Here is a 16,692-nt window from a genome sequence, read left to right on the forward strand (position 1 = left end):
GAGTTCGAGACCAGCCTAGGCAATGTATCAAGACCCTATCTCTATAAAAAATAAATAAAAAAGAAAAAATGTCTTTCCGTTTCCCTTGTTTCTTCAAATAATTTCACATATAATTTAATATTTTAATTAAAAGTGGCAAATGTAGCATGGTCCTGTTTCTAGAAAATTGTTTTTGTCTATATATCTACTTAATCCTTCTATTTGTCAATCTCTCATAGAAATTTCTGGAATAATGCCCACCTAAGATTAACAGCAGTCGTTTCTGGAAGGTAAGATTTGGGTAAAATTTTTGTTTTCTTCTTTGTGTGCAGGACCATGCCAAATGCCAGTAGCTCCCTTCGGGGGGGAATATTTACTTCTGGTGGCAGTACAAGACTCTTAAACAAGGGATGTGGTCTCTCTTATAACAAATGGGTTCTGGGTCTGCGAACCGACTCAGATCTGGGAAACTAGGTAGAGGACTATGATTTTCCACCCTAAGTGGAAAACTGTTTCAGTTTCCCTCACCAGTTCTGGACGTTTTTCTTGATGTTGTGCAAGCCAAGCAGTATTCTCATTGGCTATCTTGTCACTCAGAACACAGCTCATTACCACCACAGATCCCTGCAGGGCAAGACACCTGAAGGGCCTGTCTAGCCTTACTATCCAGTACAGTAATCACGTCTACCTTCCATCTGATATCCAAGTGCCCCACGTAGTGCCTGCCATTTTGGAACCCAACTTTCCTGTTGAAAGTAGGCAGCTCAGTTCCATAGCAGCATCTCCTACTGTCGGCCCCAGAATACAGAGGAAACCACCATGGAGCTGGCTCAGTGCTATCAGTGCCCGTCCCACCAGTGCACCTTAGCACCCTAGTAAAGGCCATATCCTCCAGGCTTCCCATGCACTGGCTTCTCTGGCCTAAAGCAACAAAACCACTCTCATATTCTTACTTTTCTGATACTTTGACCCTTCCTCCATAGTAAGCCAGGGCAGTTCTGTCATGGCTGAAGTAGCAGGGAAGTAAGTAGCAGAAAAACTACTGCCTAGTAAAAATCACAAACAATTATCAACATGCCACATTTTTTAAAAATAAAGATGAAGGACAGTTCAAACATTGTAAACTGTATCCAAAATTATATTGATCATCAGATTAATAGTTCAAGGGACACACTGCTTTAAAGTGTTGGCCATTAATAGACAGATTTTTCTACAGGCCTTGCCAGGTAACACTTTCCTCTCATGTTCTACTCAAGGGCTCTCTGTGGAAAACCTTTGCTTCTTGGTTGTAAAATTTAGCACTAGTTTTATTAGGTTGGTGCAAAAGTAATTGTGGAAGTAATTGTTGTGTTTGCCATTACTTTCAACGGCAAAACCCGCAACTACTTTTGCACCAACCTAATATATAGGTCATTAGACTCATGATGTTAAGATGCATACTAAGAAACAGGTACATCAGGCCCTGGTATTTTTCATGTAATGAGATATATATTTAACATCATCAGGTTATGTCTCTCAACAATTTGCATCTGCAAAATTGCACACTTGAAATGTCAAAATAAGTTACTAAATTTTTTAGAGCTGCAGAAATTTTGAGCTAATGGGAAAGGTAGTAGTTTCACAGACTGATTTTATATCCTCACTAAAAGATGTTCGAATCTTGCTTTTTAGTCACAGTTATATGAATATAAAACGTGCTATTGGATACTTCACTATATGAGAAAAGCTCCCTTAAAGATAAAATAAGGACATATACAATCTTCTCTGAGTCTTTGGAGTCAGAGTAAAAATACATTTTAGCATAGAAAATACTACAATCTGGTCTTACTTTCTGAACACTTTAATAGAAATAGGCACAAAAAAATTGTAAAAAGCAGGCAGTGTGTCAAGAACAGAAATAGAATGTGTCATTTGGGGATGGCCATGTGGCTCCCAGATCAGATATTTGCTACAACAAAAAGGGCCATCCATGAAATCTGTCAATCAACAGTTCAGTTTACGCATGGAAGTTCTCCTTATTTAAAAGTTTAATGTTGCTGTGATAACCGCTGTTAGAGATGGTACCAGGGCCTGCCAGCATACACTGCTTCTTCATTCCCTTTCCTCTCCAGCCAACCATCAACAGCCAGGACTACTGCCTGCTGAAGCTCCCAAAGCTCATGATACAGGGAGAGCAGAAGGCTGGAAGCACAGCTGTGATTAGCAAGCTGATAGATGAAGCCAGGCTGGAAGCAGGCTCTATCTCCCGCGGTTATCTTCCCATTTAACACTTCAAAACACTTCTCCGGCACCTGTAGGTGATGAGTCACAATTATCCGGAGTTTTTAAAACTTTTTGAAAAATGAGCTATTGCTTTCTGTGTTTTTATCTGCCAGATCTCAGTAGAAACTCAGGAAGAAGCCAGATAGTCAAATGCTTCAAAAGGATTTTTTTTCATGGTTTAATAATGGACAAATCAAGCCACACAAATTGAGAAAATAAACTAAGTTTAATTAAGATTAATTAACTAATTAACTAAATTAATAAACTCCATATAGATGGAGTTCAAAATTTTTAGAAAAAAACATGTCTTGACTGTATATTTTAATTCATTTTACTTTATGTGTTTCTCTACAACACATTCAGTTCTCGATGAAATGTCCGTGTCTTAATCTAGTATGTCACTGCTTTTGAATGAACACGAAGTATAAAAATCATGTAAGTTTGCCAGCTAGAGTTCGTAATTTAGAAGGACAAATAGGTCAACCTGGTTATAAACTCTTCCAATATATAGTACCATGTCTTTACTTTCTTTTTACTTTCCTTATCTTGCCTACCACAATGCTTCGTAAATTATTCATCATTTTGAATGAAACAAGGTGGCATTCAAAAAACAGAATTACAAGTAGGTAGAAGACAGCTGCTTCATCTTCCCCATCACCAAATTGGCTGGTCCACCTGCAAAGACCCTGCCTTACCTATGGCTTGAACGCATGGCTGGCCTTGCAGCTACCTAAGGCGAGTCCTTTCATCTGTACATTGGATTCCATCCTTTCTTGCCAAATTAAGCATGTTGCTCTTGAAATTATCCCATCCCTCTCTGCATCATCAACATTTTCTTCTCTAGTGGATCAGTCTCATCAATAAGCAAACATGTTTTCAGCGTATCTCATTTTTAAAAAACTTTCCCTTGACCCCACATGTCCCTCTAAATACCACCCATTTCTCTGCTCCCTTTTCTTTCAAAATTCCTCAAAACGGCTGCTCGCAACCCATTGTCTGTCCACCCACATAATTCAGGCATTGGTTCCCACATTCTACTGAAACCAGTCTTGTTGAGCTGGCTAAAGACCTCGCCATCCAGCGGTCAGTTCTCTGTCCCCATCTAACTTCCCTTCTTGGCAACACCTGAAACAAGTGGTTACTCACTTCCTGAAACACTGCACATGGCTTATGGGAAATCCCACCTTCTTAGACCTTCCTTTTACCTCACTGGTTGTTTCTTCTCAGTATCTTTTGCTGCTTCCTCCACCTCTTCCTCATATGTAAGTGTTGGCAGCCCCTAGACTCAGTCCTGGAAGTTCCTTTCTTTTCTCTCTACTCATGTCTCAGTGTCTGTCACTACCATCCACCTGGTTGCTCAGTTGGAAAACTTCTAAGTCACATTTTAGCCCCCTCTTTACCTTACATTCTATTTCACAACCATTGACAAGTCCTGCCTGCAAAATAGATCCCAAATCTGACTACTCGCCGTCTCCTCCGCCACTCCCACCCTAGTCCCAGCCCGGGTAACCTCTAACCAGCCCACTGCAATCATCTCCTAACTAGGTCCCCTGCATCCTCTCCTGCCTCCATCATAATCAAAGCTCCACACAGCAGCTGGAGAGATCTTTCAAAAATGCAAACCAGGCCAGGCACGGGAGCTCACGCCTGTAATCCCAGCACTTTGGGAGGCTGAGATGGGTGGATCATGAGGTCAGGAGTTCGAGACCAGCCTGGCCAACATAGTGAAACCCTGTCTCTACTAAAAATACAATAAAAAATTAGCCAGGCGTGGTGGCGGGTGCCTGTAGTCTCAGTTACTTGGGAGGCTGAGGCAGGAGAATCGCTTGAACCCAGGAGGCGGAGGCTGCAGTGAGCTGAGATCACGCCACTGCACTCTAGCCTGGGTGACAGAGTGAGACTCCATCTCAAAAAAAAAAAAAAACAAAAAAAGCAAACCACATCTTGCTCAAATGCTCCAATGGCTTCTCAACACACTCAGAATAAAATCCAGTCTCCCACTATGGTCCATAGGATGTGATAAAATCTACCCTGTACTGTACTTTGGCTCCTACCACTCTTCCAAGTTCACTCCATTCCAGCTACAAACTAACCCATCTCATGGCTGTTGCAACCATCCACCTGGAATGTTCTTTCCTTACCTCAGGTTTTTGTATGGTTTCCTCCTTCACTTCATCCAGGTCTTAATTTGAATATCATTTCAGTAGAGTCCTTCACGAACAATCTTATCTACAATAACACCTTGTATAAAATAATAACCATTTATAAAGTAGCCCTTTCACTCACAAACACTTTAGCTTGCTTTATTTTTCTTCACAAGTTATCATTACCTCACCCTACCTTAAATTATGTTTTGAAAAAGAGTGTGTGTGTGTGTGTGTTTGTGTGTGTGTGTGTTAGTAGTGGTGGTGGGTAGTGGTAGTGTTTTTCTCTTCCATCATAAGGGTAAAGGACTCTATATTTTGCTCACTGTTATATCCTAAGCACTTGGAAGAGTGTTTAGCACATAGTCACTCAATAAACATGTGTGAAATAATGAATGATTGAGAAGGCATTAGTTCCACTTTATATTTCAAATGTACTTAAAGAAGGAATAATGAGTTAGTCCATATCACTATCCAGGAAAACTTTTTTTTTTTTGAAATGGGTGGGGTCTTGCTCTGTCACCCAGGCTGGATGGAGTGCAGTGGTGCTATCAAAGCTCACTGTAACCTTGAACTCCCAAGCTCAAACAACCCTTGCACCTTAGCCTCTAAAATAGCTTGGAACACAGGTGCAAGCCACCATGCCAGCCTATTTTTTTTTTTTTTAATAGAGATGGGGGCCCCACTACGTTGCCCAGGCTGGTCTCTCACTCCTGGCTCCAAGCAATCCTCCCTCCCGGGCCTCCTGAGTTACTGGAAATACAGGCATAAGCCACTGCACCCAGCACATCTTTGCTCTTTTAATATTCACTCTAGCTAAAGGTGCCACTTGTTTTAACCTAGATGACAACAGCTTCAGGCCAAAAGAAAAAAAAAGAGGAAGAGAAGGCTCTTCAATTGACTTTCACTAAATATCAGCACCCCTTCTATGACTCTAGGCTCCGACCACTGGACCTGGACACAGGGGCCCAGGCTCTGTAGCTTGTCTCTGAGTCTGGCAGCCTAATGGCTGGGAATCTGGTACTTTGCCATTGCCTGCAGGACCAGTCTGTGACTTGTGGTGTAGCTGCATTCCCTGAATTTGGTGCTTATTCAAAGAAGTAAGTTGAAAGGAAGCATCATTAGATCAAGGATTGCATTTGTCTCGATCACCACTGAGGACCACAGGGGCTGATACGTAGTTGGGGTTCAAAAATTTATTAGGAATTGGAAGAGGAAGGTCAAGCAAAAAAAGACTTTCAAAAAGAATATGATAAGGCGAGCAAGAATAAAACAAAGAGGGTAAGAGCAGCATACTGGATGTACAATAAATCATATATATCTAGAAATCAATAAGTCATATGGAAATCCATTTTGAAGGGATTTTAGGGAGCCCCACAAATCCATGGTCATTTACCTCAATACCGAAGAGAAAGTTTACGAAGTCTTTCTACTTGGATCAGTCTTGCTATCACCCAAATAATTTTAAACAATTCCCACTTTTATTTGCTCTCCAGTCTCAGCAAATGATCTTGCCGCCTATCTGACAAAGAAAAACCTCACTAATAAGAATGTCTTCATCTGCCTTTTGCAGATCCACAAACTTCTACACACCTGGCCTTCCCTTCTTTTCTCACGAGGCACAGGAGAGAGTTCTGGCCATCATCCGAGGACAGCAGCTCCCCACATGATGTGGGGAGCTGCCCAGTATCTCCACCTTCCTAGGAACATATGCTAGTGAGTATCTTCCCCTTTCCTCTCTCTCTTCCTTTCCACCATCTCCTTTTCCAGTGTAGACTAAATAGTTTCATTTAAAAGAAGCCTGGCCAGGCGCGGTGGCTCACGCCTGTAATCCTAGCAGTTTGAGAGGCCAAGGCAGGTGGATTGCCTGAGCTCAGGAGTTCAAGACCAGTCTGGGCAACACAATGAAACCCCATCTCTACTAAAATACAAGAAAAAATTAGCCAGGCGTGGTGGCGTGTGTCTGTAGTCCCAGCTACTTGGGAGGCTAAGGCAGGAGAATTGCTTGAACCTGGGAGGCGGAGGCTGCAGTGAGCCAAGATTGTGCTGCTGCACTCCAGCCCGAGTGACAGAGCGAGACTCTGTCTCAAAAAAAAAAATAAAAATAAAAGAAGCCTAAGTTTGAAGGTTATACAACCTAGCTAATTAATGACTAGAATATTTACAAAGGACAAGGATTGGGAATCGCGTGCTACCTGCCTTTTAAATATCCCAACCGACCTTCACTTAAAATTTCCTACTTGCTTATCTTGCATAATTTGTTTTGTCTTTGCTACTCTCTTTGCTAACAAAATATTTTAAGTTTTAAATAATGGCAGCTTGTAAGAAGTTGGCCCTTCGGTTTTTTTTGTTTTTTTTTTTGTTTTTGTAATCATGGACAATAAGCACTTATTCTTTCTGGAGAAGCTGGCCACTTGTTTATCTGCTGAACTACATTTCTCCTTCAAGGCTTTGTAGTGGAAAGCAAAGATATAAAACACAAGATTAAAGAATGATATCATGGAGTTGCCAAAGAAATCTCTATAGTCCAGGAAGTCCTAGCATGCCTGGTTGGTTGTTTGTTTCCAACTTGAATGAGGTTTGTGAAAAGACAATTAGAATTGTCTTTTTGTTCCAATGGGTTATACAGGAAAGAAACAGGAAATCTTGATGAAAGCTTGGGCTTTACAGGATATTTGTGTGAGCATTTAGCCCATGTGTTTGATGTTTTTCTTTCCACATCTGCACACTTTATGCCTGGATTTTGGCTAAGATACTTTAAAATACTACTTTGCTGTTTTCACTTCATTACAGTTCCTGGCACGATGCTTTCTGTAAGAGAGGGGCTCAAAAATTAAAACTGGAGAAGGAAACTGAGGCCCAGAAGGCACAAGTCCATTCATTCCCTCTGAATGTCAGTCAGTTCCCTCATTATAAAATGTGAGGATTAGACCGGATAAGTGCTTTTAAAACTTTTCCACCAAAGTACTCTTAGCAGCAGTGAAAATGAATAGGACCCCCCTGGGGGATCTGAGGGCATAGCCTGAAGCAGCCTCTGCAAGCTGGAAGTTTCTTTGAAATGTACTATTTTGTCTTAAAAATTCATGAGAACTTTGCATTTTACAAAACAGGAAAGTCTATGTTTGTTTTAATAGGAATGTTACCTCAATAGTAAAACTACGTTGCTTTCCCACAATCGAACTGAGTGGATGCAACACTCCAGGAAGCATGTACGCAGCCTCAGGAACCCCTGGCACTTGCTCACACTCCCCCGGGGATCACCTTACCTGAGTTGGAGAAGCAACCGCCCAGATGCTCCGCATCTAAATCCCCTCCTGATGTGAAATGCTATCATCATAACACTGACAATTTTACCTTTTAGAGAAAAGTAAAACAAAATAATAGAAAAATGTTCACACTTCCATTTGAATGGCAACTGAGAAAGTAGGCAAGAGTCCTGATACAGGGAAATCCAGCCAGACAGGTACCTAAGTGAATGAGTCAGCAGTGGAATCAGAGAAGTCGGTCTGTCAAGAGGGGCTGGGAATCTAATCAGGCAGATGAACAGAAAGTCCCAGAATCTTGGTTTTGGAAGACCACTGCAGTAGGACAGCCCCTGGAAAGCACAGTATCCCTCCAGAATACTCCAAAAACACACCGCAACCCACTCACACTGGAAACTTACTTTCTCACAAGAAAAACTGTTGCACATTTGAAGGAGGAGTTCTTTAGAAAAGAACTACCTTGAAACAATTCAAAATATTCCTCATGGTACCATCTATGTATGGGTTCAATTTCTGCCCCCTGGAACTCTGTGGGAGTGCATTTAGAGTGGGGGTCAAGAGCAGGGCTCAGGTTCAGATTCCGAATCCACCACCTATGAACTGTGTGGGACCCTAGGTCATTTACTTAAATGGATGTACTTCAGTTTCTACAACTAGAAGATGAAAACAATAAACAGTGGTAGCTACCTCACAAGATTTCCGTGAGTCAGGTGCAGTGGCTCACGCCTGTAATCCCAGCACTTTGGGAGGCAGAGGCAGGCAGATGACCTGACGTCAGGAGTTTGAAACCAGCCTGGCCAACACGGCGAAACCCTATCCCTACTAAAAATACAAAAATTAGCCAGGAGTGGTGGCACACCACCTGTAATCCCAGCTACTTGGGAGGCTGAGGCAGGAGAATCGCTTGAACCTGGGTGGCAGAGGTTGCAGTGAGCCGAGATTATGCCACTGGCACTCCAGCCTGGGTGACAGAGTGGGACTCTGTCTACAAATATATATATAAAATTATATACATAATATATATTATATATATTATATATACATAATATATATTATATATATTATATATACATAATATATATAATATATATAATTATATACATAATATATATTATGTATATAATTATATATAAAATGTATATTTTATATATATAATATATATAATTTTATATATATATATATATAACTGTGAAGATGGGGAGTGGCTGAATATGTGTAAAGCATGCAGAGTAGTGCCCAGTCCAGGGTAGATCCTAATAACTGTGGGCTTTTTGGATTTTTATCACACAGAGCAAGCCCAGTGCTCCCTGAAATTCAGACCTTAAATTTACAAACAGAGAGATATGCAATCCTCCCTTTAAATATCCCCTCTGACATAGTTCCAGACCTTTCTATACTCTGAAAACTCTTCTCTGAACATGTTCGAGTTTGTCAGTGGCCTGCTTAAAATGTGGTGACCAAAATCGATCTATTCCTTACGTGACCTGAAATGTGAACAATACCTGGGACCATATCTGCCAGCCCTTTTGTCCCCTGTGTCCCAGGCACTACACTCCCCTTATCTCTGTGGCTTTCTGTCTTCCTTCTACTTTTGCAACTGATTTTCTAAACCAAAGCATGGCATTTTATATTCAACCTCAATAAATGTAATCTTCTTAATTCCAGCCAGTTTAAAGCTGCAGAAAACTCATTTTTTTTTTTAATCCTACATATTAACTATTCCTCAGAACTCTAAGCTTTGGGAAACTTTAAACTTTTTTTTTTTTTTTTAATCCCTTATCATCCTCGACTGACTGAGAGACACAGAAATCTCACTTCAGGTTGACACTAATCATTCACAGATAGCCCGTTGAACTATCACTTAACCACATAAAGGTACCAATATTCAAACGATATTTCCCCATACTGCCTTCATGTAGGCACCGTCAGATGGCTCCACGAAAGCCAGATATATTACATCTACTCCTATTTCCTTATCTACCAGCCTGGCTGCCCTGTTCAAAGAAGGAAATGAGCTTAGTTTAATCGGCTTCATTCTTAGTGTACTCATGCTGGCTTGTAGAGCTCACTACTGTATGCATATCGTTTGTCATGATAAACTTCCACAGGAAAAAATCATAACAATTTGGAGTGGTCAGGGGAAATACCGTTACAGTTAATAGAATATTCTGCTGAAAAAAAAAAGCTAACTAAAAAAGTTTGTATATTGTCACATCAATAAATATTCTCCTAAAATGTACTAGCTCATACTCCTGCCTTCATCTTTCCTTAGTGAACTACCACCTGGGATCTTCGTTCTCAGCATTGATTCTAATGTATAGATCTCTAGACATAGAAAGAATAAAAACAGGTGAAATCTGCACCCACCTGAGGTACCCTTGTGTGTGTTTTTACATTCCTGTTATATACTACATTTGTATCATCTCTTTTCATGAAAAAAAGAAATATTGATGCAATGGTGTATGGCTTCCATTAATAGTATCAATTCTTTAAAGAATTTATCGGTATCCCTTATTGTGCTAGTATTATTTTTGATCAAGATAATACAAAGACAAAAATTTGACAGATTTTAAAATCTATCATTCTGAGAAAAGCCTTTGAAGTTTACATGCTTCCAGACAAATTTATATATATTTTTTACATTAAAAAAGTGAAACTGTCACAATGTGGATAATAGGAGGTATCGAAAAAAAGAATTCACCATGATTCCATCCTCTAAAAAATAATTAACATCATTGTTTTTCTATTTCTGTCTGATTTTTGAGATTAAGGATAACTGGGTCAGAGGGTGTAAGCGTTTTTCATGACTCTTGGTAGAATCTGCCAAAATGCTTTCCAAAAAGCCTGTAATGCCACTAGCATGTATAAAAGTACCAATTTCACTAAACTTTTACCGACTTTAGATGGCACATCATGGTTAATTCTAATTTGCATTTTTATTAACACCAAGACTAACGATGTTTCTACACGGCTGTTCACTTATTTCTTATCTCTGTCTTTCCTTTGCCACGTCACTTATTGGGACATTAATGATTTTCTTATGATTTGTGCTAATTACTATATTTATCTGCTAATTATTTTTATATATTATACATTTATTAATTTTATAAGGAGAGTTACTCTTTGCCTAAGATATCTGCTTCAATTATTTCTTCAATTACTTTTTTAACTCAAAATACTTTTTATTTAGTCAAATGCATTTCAATTTTCCTTGGCATTTTTTTCTTATTGTGTCTGACTTTCAAAGTCAGTGGTGTGCCAAAACAATTACAAAATAAATGCAAATCAGGTGCTGACATCATTTGGCCACACTTGGTTATAAATTTGTGACCCATGTGATTATCATCAAAAATGAGAATATAATTTTAAAACTCCCACAGAGAACTCGTCAACATCTTATACTCACCCTGTAGTATCATAACCTCTGACTAGCATTTGTGTTACATAAAGAGGTTTAAATTTCGTTTTCCCTTCTCCCCTGTTCCTTCATCAGTTTACTTAGAGGAACTGACATTTTTCTTATTTTTCTTAGTGCTTCTAATATTGTTTTTAATCCAAAATTACCTCAATTATACTTTGTAACTATAGCATAATAAAAAGTAACATTCATTGCCCTTCCTTAATATTTTTATTTACATTTGATTATTACCTCTGTTTCCCTCTTACCACCCCTTCCTCCCCAATTCCAGCCTCCAATTCTTCATCTAGTTTTCTAAACCTAGTTTCTGAAACCAGTTTCCAAGCAACTTCCTCCCATTACTAAAGTTGTGGAAAATATCCTCCATGGCTCTTTAGATAAAAGTGTATTTCGGGAGAAATACATATTTTTAATTTAGCATGTGTCAGAATGACTTTCAGTTGCCATCACATATTAATCAGAAATCAACTACTTCATTTTTATATGAAATCATTTTTTAAAAGAAAAGAATCTGATAGAATAACTCCATTGCACTGGCTTTTGCAGTTAGAAAGCCTGAAGTTACCCATACTTTGGCACTGTTGAAAATGATCTGTCAGCTCTATCATCTATCTTCTCTTTCAGGCTTTTCATTTATTGGTCATTTTTTACATTGCATATAAATTGTCTGAATTTATTTTCTATTTCATTAATCCAAATTTATTATCCACTTAAAATATTATAGAATATAATATAGACCAGGCACGGTGGCTCATGCCTGTAATCCCAGCACTTTGGGAGGCTAAGGCAGGAGGATTGCTCAAGCCCTGGAGTTCAAGGTTGCAGTGAGCCATGATCATGCCACTGCACTCCCGCCTGGGAGACACAGCAAGACCCCATCTCTAAGAAAAAATATATATAATATAAATGCTCCAAAATATTTTTTCCACTTTATTGTTTCTTAGCATTCATAATTTTAATATTTTACTTATCCAAGTAATGCATAACATGCTCATTATGAAATTTGAAGTAAAAAAGTTTTATTTAGAGCATACAGTGAAAGTCTCAATTCATCATAACCCTAGCCCATAATCCCAGGCCAATTCCATAGTCATGTATAATCTTACAGAATTTTTTCACTGAATTTACATATCTAACTTTGAGACACGTATGTTTTAATTTTACATCAATGGGATCATAATATACAAAGTGTTCTAAGAAGTGCTTCATTCCCCTCACCAATATGTCTTAGAAATCTGCATATGTTGGCACCTTCAGATTTATATCAATCTTTTTAATAAGTATATAGTATTCCACAGTAGGTATTTAGCATTATTTATTTATGTATTTATTTTTGAGACAGAGTCTCACTCTGTCACCCAGGCTGGAGTGCAGTGGCGTGATTTCGGCTCACTGCAGACTCCACCTCCCAGGTTCACACCATTCTCGAGTAGCTGGGACCACAGGCGCCCGCCACCACGCCCGGCTAAATTTTGCATTTTTAGTAGAGACAGGGTTTCGCCGTGTTAGCCAGGATGGTCTTGATCTCCTGACCTCGTGATCTGCCTGCCTCGGCCCCCCAAAGTGCTGGGATTACAGGCATGAGCCACCGCGCCTGCCCAGCATAATTTATTTAATCATTCATTTTATTCATAACTTTTTTCAATATTACAAATAATCCTCCCGAAACGTATGTGAACATGCATCTTTTTGCACATGTGTAAGTATTTCTATAGGATAGGTTCTAAGAAATAAAATTTTGGGATTAAAATCTATATGAATTAGTTTTTTTGGAAAAACAGAACATATATATCCTATATATGAATATGTATATATACAGTGTACATATTCATATGTGCATATGTGTCTGCATACATGCACACATGATTTTTAAAAATAAAATGGTAAATATCATCTTCTAATAAAAAGTAACAGGTCCTTGCCCCATCCCACTCCTGTATTGGTGGCAACTCTTTTAAAACATGTCTGTGCTCCTTTCTCTGGTGATTACTTCCCTACCTCTACAAAATATGCTACATAGCTCTTTCTTAATTTACCAAAGCTAGACATTCCTTATAGGCCTTCTACTAGGACAAATGGGGATTTAGCTCATTTACGCTCCCTCGCTCCTCTCTCCCACTCCTGTCACCATTTTACTAGTTACTCCACTCCTCTCAGTTCCTCCAGTGGTCAACCCTGTAATTAGGAATATACTAAAGCCTCTGTGTTTTGTTTCATGATACGGGCAGCTGCTCAAATCCACACTTCATGGTAATACCTCAGTGCTCTCACCCTTCCCCTCTCAGCCCCTCCATCCCTTTCCTCCGCTTCCATACCTACACCATCTTAACCTTTACTGTTACAATAGCAATGCTGGTGATATGGTTTGGCTGTGTCCCCACCCAAATCTCACCTTGAATTGTAATAATCCCCATGTGTGAAGGGTGGGACCAGGTGGAGATAATTAAATCATGGGGGCAGTTTCCCCCGTACTGTACTCATGGTAGTAAATAAGTCTCATGAGATCCAATGGTTTTATAAATGGGAGTTCTCCTGCACAAGCTCTCTTGCCTGCCACCATATAAAAGGTGATTTTGCTTCTCCTTTGCCTTCTGCCATGATTGTGAGGCCCCCTCAGCCATGTGGAACTGTGAGTCCATTAAACCTCTTTCCTTTATAAATTACCCAGTCTCTGGTATGTCTTTATTAGCAGCGTGAGAACAGACTAATACAGTTGGTAACATCTATGTCCTGTTCTGTAACCCTAAGCTAGTTTTTAAAGTTGAAAACAATAAATGTCATCTAATTATTGTGTCTATGTACATATTGTTCAATGATGAATATTTTGTCTGCTAAGACTACATTTCCTTTTTTACTGGTCCAGTGTCATAATGCCTGTGCTGCTTGATGAAGAATGTGCCTTTAAAATCCAGTTCCAGCATTTCCTACGTTTTTACATTTTCTAAGTTTGCAATCGTAGTCAGCATGGTAAATTGTTTTACGCTAACCCCATTTGATGGTCCTCTCTGTGATGCTCCTTCCCAGGCGGAGGATTACACCAGGGAGGCCATGTTTGCTTTGGCCAATAAAATGTGAGTAAACTTACTTCTGAGTCAATTTTAGAAGCCAGCAAATGCTCAAAATATTTCCTTTTCCATTTCCCATAGCAATGTTCCAGACAGTTCATTCTAAAAACTGGACTCAAGATGACATGACATGGGGCAGAGCTGCAGTCAATCCTCAAAGGACACGTGACATAAGTATGAAATAAGCCTTTTTTGTTCTAAGCCATTGAGGTTTAGGATCATGTTTACCAAAGCAAAACCAAGCTAAAAATTAATAGTAATCTTAAGTATTCTGGGAATAAGCAGAAACACATTTTTAAAAGAAGAAAATAAAACTTTGTATTACTAAGTAAGAGGCAGAGCACTGAGGACAAAATCTCAACTCCTTACACATCCTGGTCCTAACCTCCCTCTTCCCCTGCATCTCCCATAGCAGAAACCTTTCTCCCCATACTGTGGCTAACCTGGCCTCCATCATCATTTATCTTCCTTGAACACTTCCAGCTTGCTCTCTTCTTAGGATCTTTGAAAGTGCTGTTCCCTCAGACTGGAATACTATTCCTCCAGAGCTTATGGCTGGCTCCTTCCTAGTTTTCAGAACTCAGCACAAATGTCAGGGAAACCCTGATCAGTTATTCAAGGCTAGTAATCCCCTTCCCACCCTCCACCTAGCAAAGGCTGTAAAGGTATTATCTTTTCTTCTTCATAAGTCACTCTTCAGGCTGGGCATGGTGGCTCACACCTGTAATCACAGCATTTTGGGAGGCTGAGGTGGGCAGATCACCTGAGTTCATGAGTGATCTGGTCATTTAAAAGTGTACGGCACCTCCTCACTTCTCTCTCTCTTTCTCTCTCTCTCTCTCACTGGTTTATTTGCTGGCTCCTGCTTTTGCCATGTAAGGTGCCTGCTTCCGCTTCCTTCTGCCATGATTGGGAGCTTCCTGAGGCCTCTCCAGAAACAGAGGCCATATGCTTTCTGTACAACCTGCTGTGAGCCAATCAAACCTCTTTTCTTATAAACTACCCAGTCTCATCAATTACAATCAATGTTTCAATCAAACATTCAGATTAAACAAACTGTCAGAATAAACTTCAGTGGAGTGTTAAAATTCTGTTTACAGATTTTATTGAAACAAACATTATTTTAAATATAATGGTAATAACAGCTCTTAGTAATATTTTCATTATGCAGATATTTTGTGATAGTGATTTTTAAAAGATAAATTATATATGTATTTTAAAAATTTAATGGCAGCATCAAAATGAAAGACCAACCTGTTGTTCATACCGCTGTCTGATGTCCTCCAGTTGCCATAAAAACTCCTTTGATTGTTTCTCACGAAGAGATTTGGATTTAGTTAGATCTGCCTCCACTTTTTCCATCTACAAAATTTAAAAATCAAATATTAATTTTTAAAACAAACAATTGTGTTCCATGTTTTTGTAATTTGCCCATTTGTTTAAATGACAGATTTTAAATACATCACCAATAATAATGATGAATTTAAAGGTATTAAAATAATGAAACAGTTATCAATTCATTTTAATACATTTTAATTATTTAAGGAGGGAAATTAAAATTGGTATATAATTGACTAAATTCTAAAATTAAAACAATAATGTAGTGAAAATATAATTTAGGACATTCTAATATTTATTCAACAAAATTTAATTAAGCCCTTGGTATGTGCTGAATGAGATAAAGTATTTCCAAATCATCTCTCTGATAAGAGACTTATATCTTGAATATATAAAGAACTCTTATAGCCCAATAATAAATGGATAATTAAACTCAATTTTAAAATAGGCAAAGAGCCTGAATATATATTTCTCCAAAAAGATATACAAAAGGCCAAAAAGCATATGAAAAGATGTTCAACATCACTGTCTTTAAGCAACTATGAATTAAAACAAGAATGACGTATCACTTCATGCCCAAAGAATAGCAATAATAAAAAAAGACAAATAGTAACAAGTATTGGTGAAGATGTAGAGAAGTCAGAACCTTCAACACTGCTGCTGGGAATATAAAATGGTATAGACATGCTGGAAGACAGTCTGTCAGACAATCCCTCAAAACGTTAAATAGAGTTACCATGTGTCCTAGTAGTTCCACTCCAAGGTAAAAAATGAGAACATACATCCACACAAAACTTGGTATACAAATGTTTATAGCAGCATTATTCATAACATCCAAAAAGAGGAAACCACCTAAATATCCATCAGTTGATAAATGAATAAACAAAATGTGGTATATTCTTACAGTAGAATATTATTCAACCATAAAAAGGAAAGAAGTATTAATACATGTACTTTGGGAGGCTGAGGCAGGAGGATTGCTTGAGCCCAGGAGTCTGAGACCAGTGAAGGCAACACAGTGAGACTGTGTCTCTACGAAAAAGAAAAAAATTAGCCGAGCATAGTGGCACGGTCCTATAGTCTTAGCTGTTCGAGAGGCTAAAGCAGCAGGATCGCTTAAGCCCCAGAGGTTGCAGCTGCAGTAAGCCATGACTGCACCACTGCGTTCCAGCCTGGGAAAAAGAGTAAGATCCTGTCTCGAAAAAAAATAATAATAATTAAAA

At 38.9% G+C, this 16,692-nt stretch overlaps 1 protein-coding gene across 7 annotated transcripts in view; it reads right to left on the bottom strand.

Moving 5' to 3' along the window:
- The window catches only part of CEP112 (centrosomal protein 112), a 551,576-nt gene that overhangs the window by 274,204 nt on the left and 260,680 nt on the right, over positions 1-16,692 (bottom strand). For all 7 annotated transcript variants that reach the window (XM_055258901.2, XM_055258899.2, XM_055258897.2 and 4 more), the window contains one exon: positions 15,386-15,493. In XM_055258901.2, the coding sequence (XP_055114876.1) occupies positions 15,386-15,493 (108 nt within the window). The remainder of the gene's footprint in view (positions 1-15,385; positions 15,494-16,692) is intronic.

This window comes from Symphalangus syndactylus, chromosome 20, assembly GCF_028878055.3.
Source record: "Symphalangus syndactylus isolate Jambi chromosome 20, NHGRI_mSymSyn1-v2.1_pri, whole genome shotgun sequence".
NCBI lineage: Eukaryota > Metazoa > Chordata > Mammalia > Primates > Hylobatidae > Symphalangus > Symphalangus syndactylus.